Source organism: Halteromyces radiatus (genome assembly GCF_025201355.1).
Source record: "Halteromyces radiatus strain CBS 162.75 chromosome Unknown BX664scaffold_7, whole genome shotgun sequence".
Lineage (NCBI taxonomy): Eukaryota > Fungi > Mucoromycota > Mucoromycetes > Mucorales > Cunninghamellaceae > Halteromyces > Halteromyces radiatus.
In genome coordinates this window covers 267686-286792 of record NW_026251693.1, presented here as the reverse complement: position 1 = coordinate 286792, position 19107 = coordinate 267686, and the positions used below count along the sequence as shown (strand labels likewise).

Below are 19107 nucleotides of genomic sequence, written 5' to 3'. Positions count from 1 at the left end.
TGATGATAGATTTAAGCTTAAAAATCGGATTTGAAGAGTGATTAGAGCTGTGGATTCACTCTTTTTTTTTTTTTTTTTTGAAGATTTTGGAAGTTTACAGCCAAAAATTTCAAATTCCTCAGCCAAATTTTGGCTGTAAAAATGAATCGTCGAGGGGTCATCAGGCGATTTTTCGAAAAATCGATGAAATATTTTAGTATTTATTTACACTATTAGGTAGCATAGTAAGTAATAAAATGATATTAGATGATATTAAACTAATTTTTTGAGAGGAATCCAATGGTAGTCATTTTATTGGATGATCATTATTGGATGAGGGATGACTGGATTGATTCTTATTCTTTAATTTACTCAATAAATTGGAAGGTATAAATTATTATTAAGACGATTGGAAGAGAATGGGTTTATATATGTATATGTTTATCTCACGTGGCATTTAGCATTGATCATCACCTTAATCATCTTCTAAAAGTCTCAAGGTAACTGATAAATACTATGATTATACAAGGTTACTTTTTGGAGAGGAATAGTCGAATGATAGTACTTTTATTGGATGATGATCACTTCTGGGAGGGAAGAGAATAACGATATGAAACTTTATTTTGCGATTTAATCTATAAATTGAGAGAAAAGGTGTAAAGTGAATTCATTAACATGAAATGACTGACGGCGTTTCAATTCGTACCAAAGTTTCAGAAAAAAAAAAACACGTCGCGCTTACCTTTTCTCTTTCTCTCTTTTCTTTTCTTTTTTTTTTTTTTTTTTTAATTCATATTGTAACCCATTTAGATCATGGACGACGGGTCAAGGAAAAGATCCTACAACGATCACAGTACAGAATACAACTTGGATGAAAAAATAGCAGCTTTAAGATCTGTACTTGGAGATCATGTACCAATCTCTCATCTACAACAACTATTATCTCAACACAAAGGCAATCTCGAACTGGCTGCAAATTCTTACTTCATCAACCCAATACCCTCAACTCCTATCACTAATTCGAATCCATTTCTCTCGCCCCAAAGAAAAACGAAGACACAATCAAAGAAACCTACGTCAAGTCGATACTATATTGGTGATACAGTGGTAACAGGTAAAAAAAAAAAAAGATATGGAATGTCATTTAACAACTGTTTTTTTAAATATTAACTTTTTTTTCCTTATATTAAAAAATTATCAAGGCTGGGCTACTTTTAGTGGTGTCAATCCTCTTCGGCAAGGCAGTCATGTAATCATTGAACGCAACAACAAGATCATTACGACGACAAAGTCTAACAAACGGAATAGAACTCAGACCACCCAAAACAATATTGTTCGATTTTCAACGGATTCTGGAAGTGAAATAGGACGATTGCCAAGAGGTGTAGCGAAGTTTGTTTCAAAACTGATGGATTTGGAGCTATGTGATTTTGAAGCAAGTGTCGTTTGTTGTAACCGCGTACTCAAGACAGGCGATGATATCCTACTGCATATGAAATGTTATATACGGGAATCGGCTTTTGGAACTGATCATACGACTCTTTCTGGATTACCATCATCGATTTCTCGGCAGACGTCATTTTTCACCAACAATAATCAGCTTGATGATGATACCGAATTGATTTCTCGTGAGCGTACTTTGGCATTACTCTCTCTTATTCGAACTTTGGGATTACGACCTTCTCGATCAGCGGTACGGCACTCCAATATCGATTCTAATGCTGGTGATGATGTTTACGATCAAATCACGCACTCCATTATGACAGCATCAACAGTGACGGATTCCAAAATGACAACATCTGATGACGATAATGACAATAATGATGAACAAAAGGAAGTTACTGATGGGCAATTAGATACAATTTATGAAAAAGCACAATTTTTCGATGCTCAAATCACTCCTATGAAACAACCTGATACCCTTACTTTGACTCTGAAACCATATCAACAACGAGTAAGATAGGAAAATGAAGATAATAGTTTGTAAATATATATATATATAGAATTTAACACCTTAATTTTACATTATAGGCATTAGCATGGATGGTGACAAAGGAATCAGTCAATCATGATGAAGATCAAATTGATGTAAGATCTATGCATCCTTTATGGGAAGAATATCGTTTTCCAACAGATCCTGAATTTCCAAATGGCAATCAATCTATCAGTCACTTTTATTTTAATCCATATAATGGTAACAATAAATGAAAAGAAGTGTGTTTGATATAAGGATATTCGACTCATTTTATTTCTTTTTTTTTTCAGGACAACTTGATTTGAAATTCCCAGAAACAAACTCTCAAGAACGTGGCGGTATCTTGGCAGATGGTAAGTTTATAATATAATATGAAATGATGATAGGATAAGGTATTCATATAGATTTTCATTCGTTTTTTTTTTATTTTCGTTTTTCTTATTTATCCATAGAAATGGGATTAGGCAAAACTATAGAAATGCTTAGTTTGATTCATACCAATCGATTTGTACCTGGTAAAATGTCTCTAGAAAATGATTATAGTTCACCTACTACTTTGATTATATGTCCTATGGCTCTTCTTGCTCAATGGCGTGACGAAATTACTAGAAGTAGTGCTCCAGATTCTCTGATAGTGGAAGTTTACTATGGTGGATCAAGACCTCAAGATTTCAGACAACGTTATTGTTCTGATTCTGCCCCAGATGTACTAGTAACCACTTATGGCGTGATTATGTCAGAAATGAATCGACCGGAAAATGGTGGTGAAATGACCCTCTTCAATGTGAACTTTTGGCGGATTGTTCTGGACGAAGCTCATCACATCAAGAATAGACTCAGTAAAACTGCCAAAGCATGTCATCTACTGAAATCAAGACGACGTTGGGCTTTGACTGGGACTCCAATTCAGGTAAGCTTTGCTTTAATATATATATTACTAAAGAAAAGGTAAATCAATATTAACATTTTTTTTTTTTTTACTTTTATTTTTGTTGTAGAACAAAATGGAAGATTTATTTTCTTTGGTTCGATTTCTCAAATGTGAACCATGGTAATCAATATATATATATATATATGGAATTATCTCATTATGTATGCTTATCTTTTTACCTTTTTTTATATATATAGGGGGAATTATACCTTTTGGCGGACATTTATCACCCTTCCCTTTGAAAAGAAAGATCCCAAAGCATTATCAACAGTCAAAACAGTCTTGGAACCCTTGGTATTACGACGAACAAAGAATATGCGTGACGGAAATGGAAACCCAATTGTTCCTCTACCTGAAAAGCAAATCAGCATAGAATATTTGGATTTTTCGGACCCGGAAAAGGACATCTATGAATCATTGTTCAAGGATTCAAAAACCAAGTTCTCCCATTTCTGTGCTGCTGGTACAAGTCTTCGCAATTATGCTTCTATATTCCAACTTCTTTCTCGGCTACGTCAAGCTACATGTCATCCTTATTTGGCCTTACGGAAATCAACTGGTGGAAAAGACGTATTGAACGATGACATTTTGATGGATGATGGTGGTCGTATCTCTATTGAAGCTTTGATTGACAAGTACAACCACTCTTCCATGGAAAATTTGACAAACGACGATGGATCATCAACCGACATGGACCGCATGGATATAGATGCTGAAGAAAATGATCATCAAAAACCTGAATCCTATGGCATCTCAGTTTTACGGAATTTATTAGAACAACAACGTGGTGTTTCTTCTTCAACAAACGAATCTATACCTGATGAATGTCCTATATGTTTTGAACCTGTGGAATCGGTGATCATGTTACCATGTATGCATATGGGCTGCCGTCCTTGTGTGATTGAATATTTACAGGTAATTAAACTAAAAACATTTATATTTTGACATTGTTTTCTTATATTATTTTATTTAATTAGAAAAAAGAAAATGAAGGTCGTCCAGGCGATTGCCCGATTTGTCGACAAGGTCCAGTACATGAAAATGATTTACTTGAAATCACCAAACAGGAAGAAGATACGGAAATGGCATCAAATAAACTACTGAATATACGACGAGCTGTAGGAGGCTACAAATCATCCACCAAGATTGACGCCCTCGTTCGACATTTGAAACAATATATTCGTGAAGGACATCGAACTGTCGTGTTTTCTCAATTTACTGGCTTTCTTGATATGATCCAAGTAGCATTGAAATTACATCATATTGAATATGTTCGTTTCGATGGTACTCTTTCTCAAGTACAACGTGAAAAGGTCTTGGCCCAGTTTACAAACAAAGATGGTCGTACAACGGAAGATGGAAAATCCCCTATGGTGATGTTGATCAGTTTGCGTGCTGGTGGTGTGGGTCTCAATCTTACTTGTGCAAATCGTGTTTTGATGATGGTAAATATATATATATATAATCAGGATTAAGAATACCACTTTTATTCATCGTATATATATATATATATTTATTTATATAGGATCCCTGGTGGAACTTTGCTGTGGAAGCTCAAGCCATTGATCGTGTTCATCGTTTAGGACAAATGGACAGCGTAAGTAAATATAAAGATGGACAAAACCTTACATGCTAACTTTGTATTATTATTATTATTTTGTATAGGTGGTTGTCACCAGATTCATCATGAAAGATAGCGTGGAGGAACAAATTTTAGACATTCAAAATCGAAAACATGTAAGTTATTTTTAACTATCTTTTTACTCTATCTCATATTTGTATTTTTCCAATTCTAGGCAATGATGAACGAACTCTACATGTCCAAGGATGAACAGAAGGCTCAACATATGCAAGATCTACAACGTATCTTCGGTGTTGGTGGAAATAGATAGATTGCTTCAAACTAGTTAGTTAGCTAATTTTGTGTATTTGTATATAAAAAGCCTTTTTCTCTTGTCTGCATATTGGATTTGATCTGAATCATTGATTGATATTATGTTTCGTCTAATACAAAACTGTGTATAATTTTTTATTATTGTTTTAAGAATAAATGAGTAGCGTGTATGTATCTGTAAATATCAAAAAGTGAAAGGCTAATCAAGAAAAAAAAAAAAAAGAAAGAAAGAAAGAAAAGAGAAAGGACGATGGTGAGAAAGATATAGGGGATAATAATCTACAAAGACGTGTAACCGAAAAAAAAAAAAAAGAGAGAGAAGAGTGTGACAAATGATATGTTTCTATAAAAAGTTCAACCCAATACCAAACTGGAGACCACGATGGACTTGATCACCTTTCGCAGCTGTCAGGGGGATACAATAATTCAATTCCAATCGAGCGATACTATGACGATAGACGAGACCAAATCCTACGGCGATACTTGGTGATCTCATTAAAGAGCTAGCTGTATCTTGTGCACTTGTTTTTGTTGACCATGGTACCGCAGTTCCTGCATTGATAAAGGCATGTGCACGAATAGGTTTGTGTTCAAATGTAGGTAAGGGAGTCATAGCACTGATTCCAGTAGCCCAATAAATATTACCACCCAATGCATCCTCTATAAAATGTAGAAGAAATTATATGAACGATTAGCCATCTTTCTCTTTCTCTCTCTCTCTCTCTCTTTGTTTCTTTCTGAATATTTATCATCATGATCACTTACTATAGTCACGAGGACCAATACCAGCTGTTCTAAATCCACGGACTGATAATGGACCACCAAGTAAAAATCGATCGGATATAGTAGATGCCTTCTTTTCATCATTCAAGTTGGCCAGCCAACCAGCTTTGAGACCCAAACTAATAACAAATCCAGGATGAAGACCAATCAATTCATTTTCTTCATTCTTGAGAAGTTGACCACCACCAAATCGATGACATACTTGAGTTTCTAATTCAGATTTGAAGAAGCTTGCGTTACCAATATTTAAAACACCAGCCAATTCTTGTGTCAATCGAATATAATGTCCATTTCCAGGTAATAACATATCATCACGACGATCACGGATAAAAGTATGATTTAAGGATGATTTCAATGACTGTCCAGCTTCCGCACGAGCACTAAAGAAAAAAGAAAAATGGAAGCATAATCAATACACAAAGATGAATCATTCATCCTTTGTTAATTCATTTACCTTTCAGAAGCAGTGAGAGAAAATTTGTCAATAGATCGCCAGGTACAGTCGTAACTAAGTTCATGATATCCAAAATTTGATACAGTCTATGTATGTAAAAAAAAAAAAAAAAAAAAAAAAAAAAAAAAAAAAAAAAAGATATTATTTCGTTTAAATCAAGAAATATAAAGATTATTATATAATTTTTCCAGTGGTAAATGACCTATACAATTCACCCTTCTTCATTTTTTTTCTCTCCCTTACCTTATATCTTAATGCAGCACCTCGGGAAAGTTCTTCGTAACCGCTGTATAACTTGTTGTTGCGAAGGACATGATGAGCGTTAAGATCGATTTTGGAGTCTGGATTTGCCTTGACAGGGGATGAAAGAGTAAACTATTCAATAATAAAAGTTTTGTTGAGTATATGTAATTTTTCTTTATCAGATCGTATTGTACCAAACTAAATGGTCAGGTCAACATTTTGAATGTACATACTTGGAAAGCAGAGCTAGTACGATTGCCAAAAGAAGCCACGGATTCAAGAGTTTCCGCACCACCAAAAACGTTACGAATAGTTAGAGATCCGTTCTAATTGAAATATCAAGATAATAACATATGAATATAAATAATCAGATGATGATGTGCTTTATCTAAATGTTTTTATTACCATATTCCCTTCATTATTCCCAATTTCAGTACCAGTCTTGATGAAGAAACGACTTTTTTCTTTGACATTATAGACAACATTGATAGAATCAGGAGCAGCCAAAGGATCAGTATCAGCAGCATGATCTAGTAATACTTGAACGTCCTCAAAGATATCGAAGCGCATCAACTTCTCGGCAATATCTTGAGATAGATTAACAACATCAGCAATGGTTTTGGCTTCTAATATGGGAGTACTGACAGTTTCAAGGAAAGTGGGTCGGGTATAACGAGTACCATGAATGGAAACTGCATTGACGTGAGCTACTGATGAGGCCATCAAATTCAACTATTAAAAAAAAAAAAAAAAAAAAGAGAGAGAGTATATTAGTATCAGTCTATTCCAATATATCAAATAAAATAAATATTTACCACATTAAGGAAACGGGCAGCCGCACTTTGTTGCTGGAAAGTAACGTCAGGATTGGTCTATATATACATAACAAAAAAGAAACTAATTAATTTCTATCATACAATATTTTGTATTTATTTTTACCTTATCATCCATGTGAAATCGCGAAATAAAAGAAAAAGGTGATGAAGAGAAAATAAGAACAAGGAAAAAAAACAGGTCAAGGACCTAAAAAAAAAAAAAAAAAATAGAGCGGTAATTAAAAAATAGCACCAGCAGACTGGCCATTTTGCTGTTGACCGTAGAGGTTACATGAACAAAAAAAAAAAAAGTAATCATTCTATATTGATCGTTTAGTTTCAATAACAAAATATATAATAATTATGAATTATATAGATAATAGATGTTTTTATACGTTATGATTTATATCAAAATATTTTTTAGTGGTTTGCAAACATGGATGAATAAAATTTATGCAAAAACATGCACCTCCCAAAAAAAAAAAAAAAAAAAATTATGAGTGTAAGCCACCACTTGAAAGGGGAGACATGAATCTTTCCTTTTGAAATTATTCATTTCCAGACAAATTTTTTAACTTTTTTGATTTTATTCACTTTCTTTTCCTTTTACCTCATTGTTTTCCAGACTATGACGAACAAGGATCAGTCTGCCAAAGATTCACAAAAGGGTATTGACTTTTATACCAATGTCAAGGATGTGGCAAAAGCAGTGAAGATAAAGGAACTTGGTGCTCTCACAAAAGGTATATTATATTAAAAGAGTTTTTTTTTTTTTTTTCCTTCCTTTCTTTAACCTTTTTATTATTATTATTTCTTAATAGATCTTCAAACATTGCGATCTCAGTTGATAGGGGCTGTATCTGTCCGAGTAGATCCTACCGAAAAATATACACGACCTCTTGTTGAATATATCCAATCCTGTACTGACTGTAGTTCCGTCATTGAACTTTGGGACTATCAAACCTCGGTAATGTTTTAATAAATCAATTATCATGTTTTATTGAGGAAGTAAAATATGATATTAACAATCCTTTTTTTTTTTAAAAAAAAAAATAGACAAATATACAAAACCTAGAATGTCTTGTACCTGATATCATTAGTTTGGTTATCCGTTTGTGCAACACTCCTATCCTGCGCTCTTATGGTCTACAACTTATTCAAACTATATCCTTTTTTTTGGAAATATTATGTCGATGATTCATTTATATTAACGAAATCTTTTTATTGTTATTATTATTATCCTTAACCTTTTTCTTTTTTTTTTTTAATACATCATGCAAAGACATATGAAGTCCATTTACCGTGGTATCAGTTCAGCGCGTATTCCTCAATGTCAATCGTCCTTTAGGGTTTTGATCGCCATCGCCTCTTTCAATCAAACAACAGCAAGAGATTTATTTCAGTCATTCAATTTCCAGGCAGAAGTAAGCTGACACATCCATCAAAAAAAAACATTTTTTATTCTTACTTTGACTTAATGAGTATTTGTTTTTATTAATTGATTTTTAGGGTTTTACTAGAGCTTGTCGATATCGCCAACAGAAAAAAGGAAACAATCCAAACAAATATTTATTCGGTAAACATAAAAGGAACGGATGAAATGAAAATGAACAACAAGCTGATGATAAGGGTTTTTTTCCAAATAATAGATCTACGAACATTATATGTTCAATTTGTATTGGCATTTTTAATTCATGGTGATTCTGAAATAAAGAAACAAGTCCTTGGTGTCAAGGGTCTTTTGAATGGCGTGTTTGTTCCAATGGAAGAAGATGCGTATCAGGTAAAAAAAAAAAAAAAAAAAAAAAAAAAAAATGTTTTTGCTTTCAAATAATATTTTAACATCAACATTTAATTATTTTTTTTTTGACAACGCAGTTGATTGAAGAAATACTAAATGTGATCTATGAAAACCTTATATCCGATCATCGCGTTCCACGATTCGCCAAGTTAAGCTTTTTTACACCTTATATATTGGAAAAGGTAAACATGTTGATTAAAAAAGAGTGAAATGTTCAATTTTCTTATGCCTTTTTTTTTGTTTGTTTGTTTATTAGATCGCAAAAATATATGGACGACAAGAACCAGTACCTATCAATTCCACAGAAACTGGTATCCCTGCTAATTTGGTACACCACTTTTTATTGTCAATCTGTACTGTTCCTGGGATTGGCGTCTGCTTGAAACATGCTGGATGGTATCCTCCAATTCGTGATAATACTCTTTTGACCGACAGTGATAAAGGAGAACCATTAGAAAATAAATGTTTGTCAAAATTCATTTTATCTTTGAAACCATCTGATGATATGCGCCAACAAGAACTCCTATTGAAAATTTTATCTGCCTGTCCTGAGCTTGTGCAATCGTAAGATGATGATGACGATAATGATGATGGTGGTGGTGGTTTGGACTTCTTCTATCTGAATGGTATGTTAACCTTTTTTTCTTTATTTTTATTTGTATTATTATTCAATACATAGATATTGGAAACATGTATCATCGACATTTGAAGTACGTCTCAGTAGTAAATGGCTTGGAAATGCAACTTATCTTCAAAAAGTGATTCAACTCCCTGTACCATCCTTCTATTTTGGAACAACACACCTTTATCCTGCAACTCCACCAAAAGCAGACATGATTCTCGACAATATACTTCCAACCGTTTTTGGTCGATCGATATCTAGCAAAGGTCTTCAACATGCAAGTGCTCTTGTTCGTTTCACTACAACCAACATCTTAGCAGCTGCTTTTCAGAAATTCATCAAAGTAGCGGATGAAATGGAACATGTTATCTCAGTTTTGGAAGATGTAGAAGTACATCAAGATAAAAATACAACAACAACAACAACAACAACAACTCAAGATCAACAACCTGGATCTTTACCATCAGCTCAATGGAGACAATGTCTTAACACTGTACGAGAAGAATTACGACGAAGATTACCAGAAATTCAAATCATCATCAAGTTACATTCTGAAATATTTGGCAAGATCGATAATACTAAAAAGGATGATGTTGAATATCAAGCCCAATGTGAAATCTTGCAAGTTAGTGTCTTCCGGTTACTTCATTACTATCAAAAATGTGTTCCTTTGACCTTTATGGAAAATAATGTGGATCCTAGCAATCTGATCCCGGCGGATATTCTTTCTGTTAGCCCTAGTATTTTGGTTCATCTTTTGGAGTTACTTCTTAATTTGTCGGATTTCAGATGGAGCAACAAATCAGGTAAAGATAGAAAGATCGGCCAGGTCAAGATAGAAAAAAAAAAAAAAAAAAAAGAAGTAACTGTTACTAACAATTTATCTATATATATATATATATGCACTATAGCTGGGACATCCGTATCGCATATCACGACTCTTCTTACACTATACCTTCAAACTCCTTACAATCATATCCGCAACCTGACCGCCAAACTGGTAAATCAAACGCTATCCGACTCATTTATGTTTAAACATGATCCTGAAGAAGTACAGTTATGGTTACAAGCTCTACCTCAAAATTTCTTGTCTCGAACATCATCAAGTGGTAGTGAAAGACTTACAATGTCAACTGATCAAGAAATTGTTCTTCGATACTTGGATGATTGTTTTACTCGTTTTGGGAAAGCTCAATATCGATATACGGACAAATTGGTGGAACTTGTAAACAGTACAAACGAATCTTTTGAACTCAAAATATCGACAGAAAAGCACGGACATAATCATATAAGTTACCAATCTATCGTCGATACTGGATCATCAAACACCATGATTGATTATACTCACCCATTCAGTCCTTTGTTACTTGTCTTATTGGAACAATTACGATTTATTAAAACTGATAAACGGCCATTGGTATTATTCATTTCTCGATTATTCTCTCTACTTCAAACTAAACAGAAACTACCCATTTATCTGCAAGCATTGATGAAAAGTCTATTAGAAACAACGATGAACAAGAATAGTGAAGAAAATGACATGGATCTCGATTACAATGTTTCTGATGAAGCATTGGTTGGCACTTGGGAAATAAAGGACATGGTATATCAAGCCAAGATATGTCTTGATCAAGAAATCTTCAGTAGTGTCTCTTTTGTGACGAAGGATCAAGATTCGGAAACCTCTATTCTCACCAGTATGATATCAGGTAAATGATAGATTCATATACAAAAGATATGGACGGATTTGTGTATTTTTAAAACCTTTCCCCCCTCACTTGCTCTTCTCTCATTTCTATTTTTTTTTTTTCATTTTAGAAACAGAAATAGATGATGATCTTGATAATCGTCAAAAAAGATTTATCGATATTTTGGACTCATTACCTACCAAAGCTCTTGCCAATCACTTGGATACTACAGCAAATTATTGTATCAAAGTACTACAATTTACAGCTTTTGATCCTTTGGTGAATTATATCTCTGATCGACATCCAGTAGCCGGCAACTTATTCGATTATCCTAATTTACAACACTTGAGATCACTGAATGATCAAAGGTAATCTAGTTAAAACTCAAAAAAAAAAAAAGGTGCAAACTCATATATTTATTTCATCTTTTCGCTCCAGTCCTATAGTGGATTTACTCAAATGTATTCCTTACCACATCATCTTCTATAATGCCTGGAATTATTCTGGTGACCACACTTTAGCAATACAATTACTGGAACATCAATTGAACAACATGACTCGGTATCAACTGACTTGTGCTCTCTCTTTAGTCCTACAAAATTTGTCTATTGTGTTGATCAACAAAGCGACGGAAAATACCATGAAGGCTATTGACTTTTGCTTTGAACTTATTCAGCATGGACTTTGGGTTATTGACAACAACATGAAGCAAGAGCAAACTCGATTGGACCTTCGACACTTTATATTTGAACACCCAACTCTGAAATATTTTATTAGAAGACTTTCTACACTACTACATCAGCTCAGATATACCGACACTTATCCTACATTACCTGATGATGATGTAAGTTGAATAACTTGTCTTTCTTCTACTTACTTCATTCATCTAATCATCACACAACTCACTTTTTTTTTTTCTGTCTTCACTTTTTCCTTACTTTTGCATGATTCTAGTTGATCCAGTTGGCTGTCAAATTTACAAAAATATTTGGAGATGGGACCAGAACAACTGAATTATTGAACAGTATGGCGTTGGTGGACTTTACTTCTCTTTACAAATATTGCAATCACAACGGTTATCAATCCTTCTATAATGGACTCATGAAACTATTGATTTCTCTGATCAAGAATGGTGGAAATCAAGTTTCTATTCCTGGCAAGGTTTTCGCTACCATAGCACAAATGTGGAATGGAACTCATCAATCTGCGGCAACAATGGGGTTATCAAATACCGATGTTCTATCATTATTAGAAAAGAATGAATCATTACAATATCAAGATGACGATTACCGCAATGCTCAACGACTTCTTTTGAATGCCTGTAGTGATCTTGTAGTGAAGCATATTCTTCAAGGTCATCCTTATTCTGTGAATATGAAGGATCTTCAAGAAGCTTGCAAGGAAACGTCTGTCCCTGTGTCTTTATGGGTATTAGATACTTTCTCCTCCTCGGCCAGTTTATCAGTTACTGTCCCTTTGATTCATTTGATCCGTATTGGTTATTCTTTGAGTATCAACAACAATTGCTCTTCAACAGACGGCGAATCATATCTTCAAACAGTCATGGAATCTATTTTGAAAATGCTCACAGAAAATGCAGACGTTTCCATTGTATCCAACATGGCTATTACTGACGATGTATATGACGCTCTCACTTTGCTGATAAGTCAAGTAGACGACTTTGATTGGACTCGATTGGATGCAGAAATTGTACGTGATTTCGTGTTGATGACTTTGTTGGACAATATATCAAATTCAGCTGCTATTCGTTTCACATCAACTTTGATACATAAAGTTTATGCCAAGGTAAATAGAAGAGAAAAGAATTACTTGTGACAGTTGACTTATATTTTGTCTCTTTATTTAGTATACTCGGAAGGAGCCTATTGAAACGTATATCCGTCGCATTCTAGATCACAACTTGTATCGATCATTGACGGCACCCAAGACGATTGATTCTCTTCTCAAAAACAAAGAAGGGTTGGCGCAAACAGATGCTGATGATGATGATGCCGATGAGAACAAGCGTAGAAACACAGTTGTCCAAGATGAACAACGTAATGCCATTATTGAACTACTTGGTACACTCAATGACATTCAGCCCTCAATACTTGCTAGCCATCACGGTCTGTTGGATACGCTACTTACCAGCTACAGTGCGACAACATTACCTAGTGATCGAAGAATTCTTGGTATTCTTCGCTCTAGTGAACATCATGGTGACCAAACGATTCTTCCAAAGTTACTGATGTGGGGACCAAATTCTGATAAGACAAGACAAGAGCATGCACAAGCTGGCACACTCCTTCGAGCATCAACGATTTCTGTGGAGACATTGGGTTTGATTCATCGAGAAATGATGCGATATACATTCTTACATATGCCTACGACAACTGTGGATAAATCTGTAGTGACTTATGATCCTGACTTTTTCTTGCCTCTTTTTGCCAATCTGATTGCCAGTGGTACCTTGGATTGTCGAAGATTTATCGAAAATGACGGTTTGGGTTTGACAGTGGCTGCGTTGTCAAGTTTGGATGAAAATGTGCGGAAGATTGGATATCAAATGATGGATCAATTCTACGTTTTACTGGAGGTAATTATATGTATATATATATATATATATATATATATATATATATATATGTATATATATCTGTATTGTTTGTATGTGTTAAAAAAAAAGATCGATATTCATCATCTTTTTTTTTCTTCTTCTTCTTAGCATTCCAAATTCAAAGGCAAATTCCCTATCAAGTACCTTTTAGATATCTTCAAACAAGGGATTACGAAACGGTCTGATATGGATGTTCCACCTCGTATACCTCCAGCTGTTTGTCTTTGTGTTGCACAGAGCTTGTCAATTCTTATGCTACCTTATCATTTTATGTTACCTTATATATCGAAATGGCTTTCCCAAAAACCAGCTTTGGATTTCAACGTAAGTTATAAGAATATGACGATGAATGAATATAATTTTTTTTTTTGAAAAAAAAAAAAAACTAACGTTTGCCTGATACCTTTATGTTATAGCATATTCCTATGTTTACAGCCTTATTCAACTCTACCACACCCAATCACAAGAAAGAACGATTATGGATTCTTCAAGTTTTGGCATCATCCATTAGAACAGTGGACGATTTTAACATATACGCACGCCACCGCATTTGGGATTTAATACCATCTTATTACAATTCATCCTTGGCAGATATACAGAGCAAACGACTGGTAATGGAATTAATACAACAAGCAGTCTCGATTCCTGATGTGGCTCTTCGATTGGTTCAACGGTATGGATTATTGACTTGGATACATCAACTTTTGATCACATCAACGTCAGATGAACGACACTATTTGAAATTGATCTTGGATGAACTACAAAAGACAATGATGGTAGTAGAACATCAATCACAACTGGAAAAGGATGGTATCATTGAAACAAATAGCAAGATCTCGGAACAAGTCAAGCTTCTTTTACCTCAGCAATTGGCTCTTTTACAATCCCTAATATAATATCCATCCGCCCTCTGTACAATAGTTTGTTTTTTTTATTATTACAATATTATCATCATTCTTCATACATATATCAATAGAATAAACAAAAAGCATATGCATATTTTTATAAATATATTGAAATAGGAATAGATGTCTGGGTTAACATAAAAAGTTGTTTTAAACACGACGATGAGATATCTGGTTTGAGCGAACTCATTGAACATATATCTGAGGTGCATGTGATGGGGACACATTGTTCCTTTTTCGGTGGAATTGATTGGATGTACGATTTTGAATCTGTTTTAGCTTGATTCCTTTAAAGCGAAGATGGAACATGAGAAAGTTGGAGGACGTATATGCCTCATAGAGGATGTGATTTGGATCACGGTCTATTTTTTTTTTTTTTTTGTTTTTTGAAACAGAGATATACGTATACATCAAAAAATAAAAGAGATCGGATAATCTCAAAGCTATCATTCCATCATGGATTCCTACTTTGTATCAGTCTCACAAGAAAAATAAAATATAATTTTGGAATGATCACTTATTTTCTTTTATTCATTCAAAAACAATTATGAAAATAAAAAGTATATAAAAAAGAAACTTTATGCGTATTTATGATGAAGGATGATCAAAAAGTAATAATGAAAGGAGTATGAATGGAATGGAAGTCGAAATGAAATGCTAGTCATTGGCTAGACTCGGAAAACGGAACGATGGTCATGTCTGACAGAATTCTTTCATCATGGTTGAACATCTAGATCAAAACGATTGGACCATCATGTTAAAAAAAAAAAAAAAAAAAAAAAAAAAAAAAAGACGATGATGATGTTGTTGTGGTGGTGACTTTATTAAAATATATATAAAAAAAAAAGAGTGATTCACCTAAAAGGGTACCGTGGCGAGAAAACTAACTAAACATGGTAGAGTGTACATTGACTAACGAACTAATTAACTAACTAAAAAGGAGTACTAATATGATACTAATACAAGTGTTATCATCATTCCATCATTGTAGTAAATTTTGGTCAGTTGTTGGCGGATGTTGATGTTTTCAGTATCGAAGTGAGTGGCACGGTGGAAGTCTTGACTTTTGGTGATGATATCGTCCTTGATGGGTCCAATGATGATGGTGCATGGTAGTTTCTTGATGATCTATTGTTTGGTGTATGATTCTCATCCAATCGCCTAGACACTTTTGGTGGGGGTTTTATATTATATCGAACGGATCCAGGAGGTCTTGGAGACGGCCGAGCTGATACAGATGTTCCCTCTCCAGGTGGTTTCATGCGACGCTGACTATTAGTTGGTGATCGAACTGATTGTAGTTGTCGAGTATGGGCAGCTGCTGTAGAAGGAGAAGGACGAGGGTTCCCTATTAAAAAAAAAAATCATTTGTTGAATAAATGGGGAGCAAAACATATGGTGTTTTCACTTACATTGCATTCCTCCAACTGGTGGTTTGGGTGGTCGTCCTAACATTTTTCAAAAAAAAAAAAAAAAAAAAGTGGTTTGATTTAATAAATAAATGAATAAAAACAACGATCATCTTTCTTCTTTTATGATGACTTACGAAGATAATGTTGATGCATAGGTATCCGAAATTCAGTAGAAAGATTTCGTCTGATCTGTTGAGGAGCAGTAGCTGATCTTTGTCGGCGCAATCGAATTGGAGGTGAAAATGGATGCAAACGTGGATCAAAATAAGGATCATTCATAAACATATTGGGTGGCGGCAGTCGTTCATAGGGTGGATAAAACATAGAGTAAACATTGTTCAATGGAGGTGGTGGCATTCTGCGAGCATTACGTGGTGGTAGAATTGCCTCAACATGATCATCATCGTCGTCGTCATCATCAAAGTATTCATCATCATCATCATCATCATCGGCAGCTCTGTTGACATCGTATCCATAGTAATCGTCACTGATATCATCCGTCATGTCATCAATAGGATCACTTTCTTCACTAAACCCATCATCCATATCTTCTTCTCCGTTGTCCAATTCGCGAGAAAGTATTGGTGGAAGCATCGCACGATTAGGCATCATGTAGTTGCTGCTGTTGTCATTGACATCCTCGTTGTCTAGATAAGTAACATCATCATCATCATAAGGAAAATCAGATATATGCTGTTGCTGCGGATAATGTTGTCGTGGTTGATAATGATAAAGCCGTTGTTGTTTTTGTTGTGAGGATGGCGTAAGTGGGATATTGCTATTTTTGGGTACGCTTCGACTACGTTGACGTCTTGATCCCCCTCCTGATTGTTGCTGTCGTTGTCGTTCTTGTATTGGTACTGGTTGATTGATTGAGCGACGTCGAAGAGGGAATGTTGCATGTCTCCTTTCATTTTCATGTAATTCATGTTCCGGTCGTTGTTGTCGTTGGACCCGTTGATTTGGTGATAGCACAGAATCCGAAATCGATGATGTGGGTGAAATATATGATGAATGTCTTCGCTGATATATTGGTCGTTTCTGTTTGGTTGTAGGTTGGTATGGTTGGCTATTGTTAATTGCTTCGTTTCTAGGTATTGTTTCTTGATATTCCATATAATGTTTGCTATTATCTACTGCGCTCTTGTTGTCCATTATTTCATCTTGTTCCTCCTCGTCATATGAATTCCGTCTTTGATCCTTTTCATCTTTGTCCCTCTGGTGATAATGATGGTGATGATGATAATATAATTCTTCTTCCATGCTGTCATTGTCGCCATCGTTGTTTTTTTTGGTATCATCATTCATTTCAAATCCATATTGCTGTCGTTGCACTTTCCCATTTTTCTTGATTACATCTTCAGGCGATAACATACTGTGATGGTGGTAATAATGGTGATGTTGGTATTCATTTACAGATCCAGTGGTAGCCTGCCTTTTTTCTGCTAATTGCGCTTCCAAATATTTCAAACGAAGTGCCAGTTCCTGATGCTGTCTTTGTGATTCCCAATTGTCAAACCGCAAGGCATCCACTTGTCGTCGAAGTAAGCTGTTTTGTCGTAAAAGATAATCCTGCTGCTGTTGTCTAGTTGGTGGCTTGCCGATATATGGTACTTTTTCCTTGATGATGCCTGCATGCTGTTGTTTCGTCGTTGCTGGTGATGATGTGTAAAGATCAAAAGGACCTGTTTTCTGAAGATGTTCACTAGACATCGACTTTCGAATTGGACGCTGAAGTCTTTGATGATGACTACTTGGCGGTTCTGATGGATGTGATGATCGTGATGGTTGTGATGATGATTGCTTTTTGGTCGAGCCACGAGAACTAGAAGAGGAGGAAAAGGAGGAAGAAGAAGAAGAAGAAGAAGAAGAATTGGAGAGTTGGGACGCCAATGTAGATTTGACCAAGGGAGAGGGAATAATAGGTGCACTAGTAGAAGTAGTCAAGACTGTAATGCTATGACCAGAGGAAGAAACAGGAGGTTTTCGAGGTAAAATCCCACTATGCTGATTGCGCCGCTCTGATGATGATTGGTTATCCACAGGATCTGCCTTTTTGCTGGTTGGTTGCTGATGACGGTTCAAATTGGAATTAGTTTCTGCTGATGATGATGATGATGATGTGATCCTTTGTTCCAAAGTATGGTTGCTATCGTTGTTGTCATTGTTGTTGCTGTTGTTGCTGATATTTTTAGTGGTGGAAGGCGATGTCCTTTTGGTTGATGTTGGCGAAGATGATTGTTGCTCAACAGCTACTTGTGGTTTTTCTTCCAAATTGGTAGAATCTACTTTTGACGGTATTGAGTTTGTTTTTTGTAAAGGCATTGAAAGAGGAGATGCAAGAGGTGGTGTCAAGTAAGTGCTTGGAGGTTGTTCCGGAGACTCGTATTCCTCTTCTTGTTGATGTTGGGTTGGTTCTGGAAATTTCGGTGGTATTGTTGTAGTCAAAGGCACAGTAGTAATGGAAGGAAGAGAAATAGGATCAGGTTCAGAAAATGCACTTGTTAGCTTCAAAGTAGGATGAACGGCTGGACGAGGACGTGGCATCAGAACTGGTGGAGGAGATTTCGTCGGGCCAGTGACAAAGATAGCTGTTGGTGAAGTAGCAGTAATAGAAGAAGCAGGAGCACAACTCAGAGAAGCAGCTGTGAGTCGAGCATATCCAAGTTGATCAATTGTTTCATCGGATAAGTGGGTATTATCGCCGTTGTCCTTATTGTTATAATCGTCACTATTCTCGACAAGATTCACCATTCAATTAACTAGTTCAATGGAGAGAAAAAAAAAAAAAAAAGAATGGAAAGAGAAAGAAAGAAAAAAAAAAAAAAAAAAAAAAAAAGCTCAGGTATAATTTGCACCCTGTGTACCCCCATTAAGGTCATATGATTTGGTCACTGCGACGATTGGTTTTTTTTTTTTGTTCTATCCTTCCATTTAGAATACATATCATTTTATTACAAAGTTTAATCAGTAAACTTGGTATTTATA

The 19107-nt window shown here is 35.1% G+C and overlaps 4 protein-coding genes across 4 annotated transcripts; 2 read left to right on the top strand and 2 right to left on the bottom strand.

Moving 5' to 3' along the window:
• The first annotated feature begins 776 nt into the window (after positions 1 to 776).
• BX664DRAFT_183442 (SNF2 family N-terminal domain-containing protein) lies at positions 777 to 4958 on the top strand. The gene is made up of 11 exons (XM_051540028.1): positions 777 to 1093; positions 1182 to 1933; positions 2011 to 2173; positions 2245 to 2307; positions 2407 to 2864; positions 2953 to 3005; positions 3083 to 3800; positions 3863 to 4330; positions 4411 to 4482; positions 4551 to 4622; positions 4682 to 4958. Exons 1-11 carry the CDS (start codon positions 793 to 795, stop codon positions 4775 to 4777), a joined length of 3216 nt encoding a protein of 1071 aa, XP_051397449.1. The 5' UTR covers positions 777 to 792; the 3' UTR covers positions 4778 to 4958.
• A 164-nt stretch (positions 4959 to 5122) lies between these two features.
• On the bottom strand, positions 5123 to 6982 carry BX664DRAFT_366570 (surface antigen-domain-containing protein; the record flags this gene model as incomplete). The annotated part of the gene is made up of 6 exons (XM_051548527.1): positions 5123 to 5439; positions 5545 to 5942; positions 6017 to 6102; positions 6260 to 6391; positions 6493 to 6585; positions 6665 to 6982. The coding sequence occupies 6 exons, from the start codon at positions 6980 to 6982 to the stop codon at positions 5123 to 5125; spliced, it is 1344 nt and encodes a 447-aa protein (XP_051397448.1).
• A 704-nt stretch (positions 6983 to 7686) lies between these two features.
• BX664DRAFT_361089 (ribosome 60S biogenesis N-terminal-domain-containing protein) lies at positions 7687 to 14815 on the top strand. Its single transcript, XM_051548220.1, has 16 exons — positions 7687 to 7817; positions 7896 to 8041; positions 8131 to 8240; positions 8348 to 8498; positions 8584 to 8650; positions 8724 to 8857; positions 8953 to 9057; positions 9132 to 9439; positions 9555 to 10303; positions 10409 to 11206; positions 11316 to 11553; positions 11624 to 12029; positions 12140 to 12991; positions 13053 to 13781; positions 13911 to 14126; positions 14219 to 14815. The coding sequence occupies exons 1-16, from the start codon at positions 7703 to 7705 to the stop codon at positions 14696 to 14698; spliced, it is 5604 nt and encodes a 1867-aa protein (XP_051397447.1). The 5' UTR covers positions 7687 to 7702; the 3' UTR covers positions 14699 to 14815.
• Positions 14816 to 15500: 685 nt separating this feature from the next.
• On the bottom strand, positions 15501 to 18906 carry BX664DRAFT_339079 (uncharacterized protein). The gene is made up of 3 exons (XM_051546562.1): positions 16254 to 18906; positions 16120 to 16155; positions 15501 to 16055 (listed from the first exon to the last, which is right to left on the bottom strand). Exons 1-3 carry the CDS (start codon positions 18871 to 18873, stop codon positions 15709 to 15711), a joined length of 3003 nt encoding a protein of 1000 aa, XP_051397446.1. The 5' UTR covers positions 18874 to 18906; the 3' UTR covers positions 15501 to 15708.
• Positions 18907 to 19107: the final 201 nt, after the last annotated feature.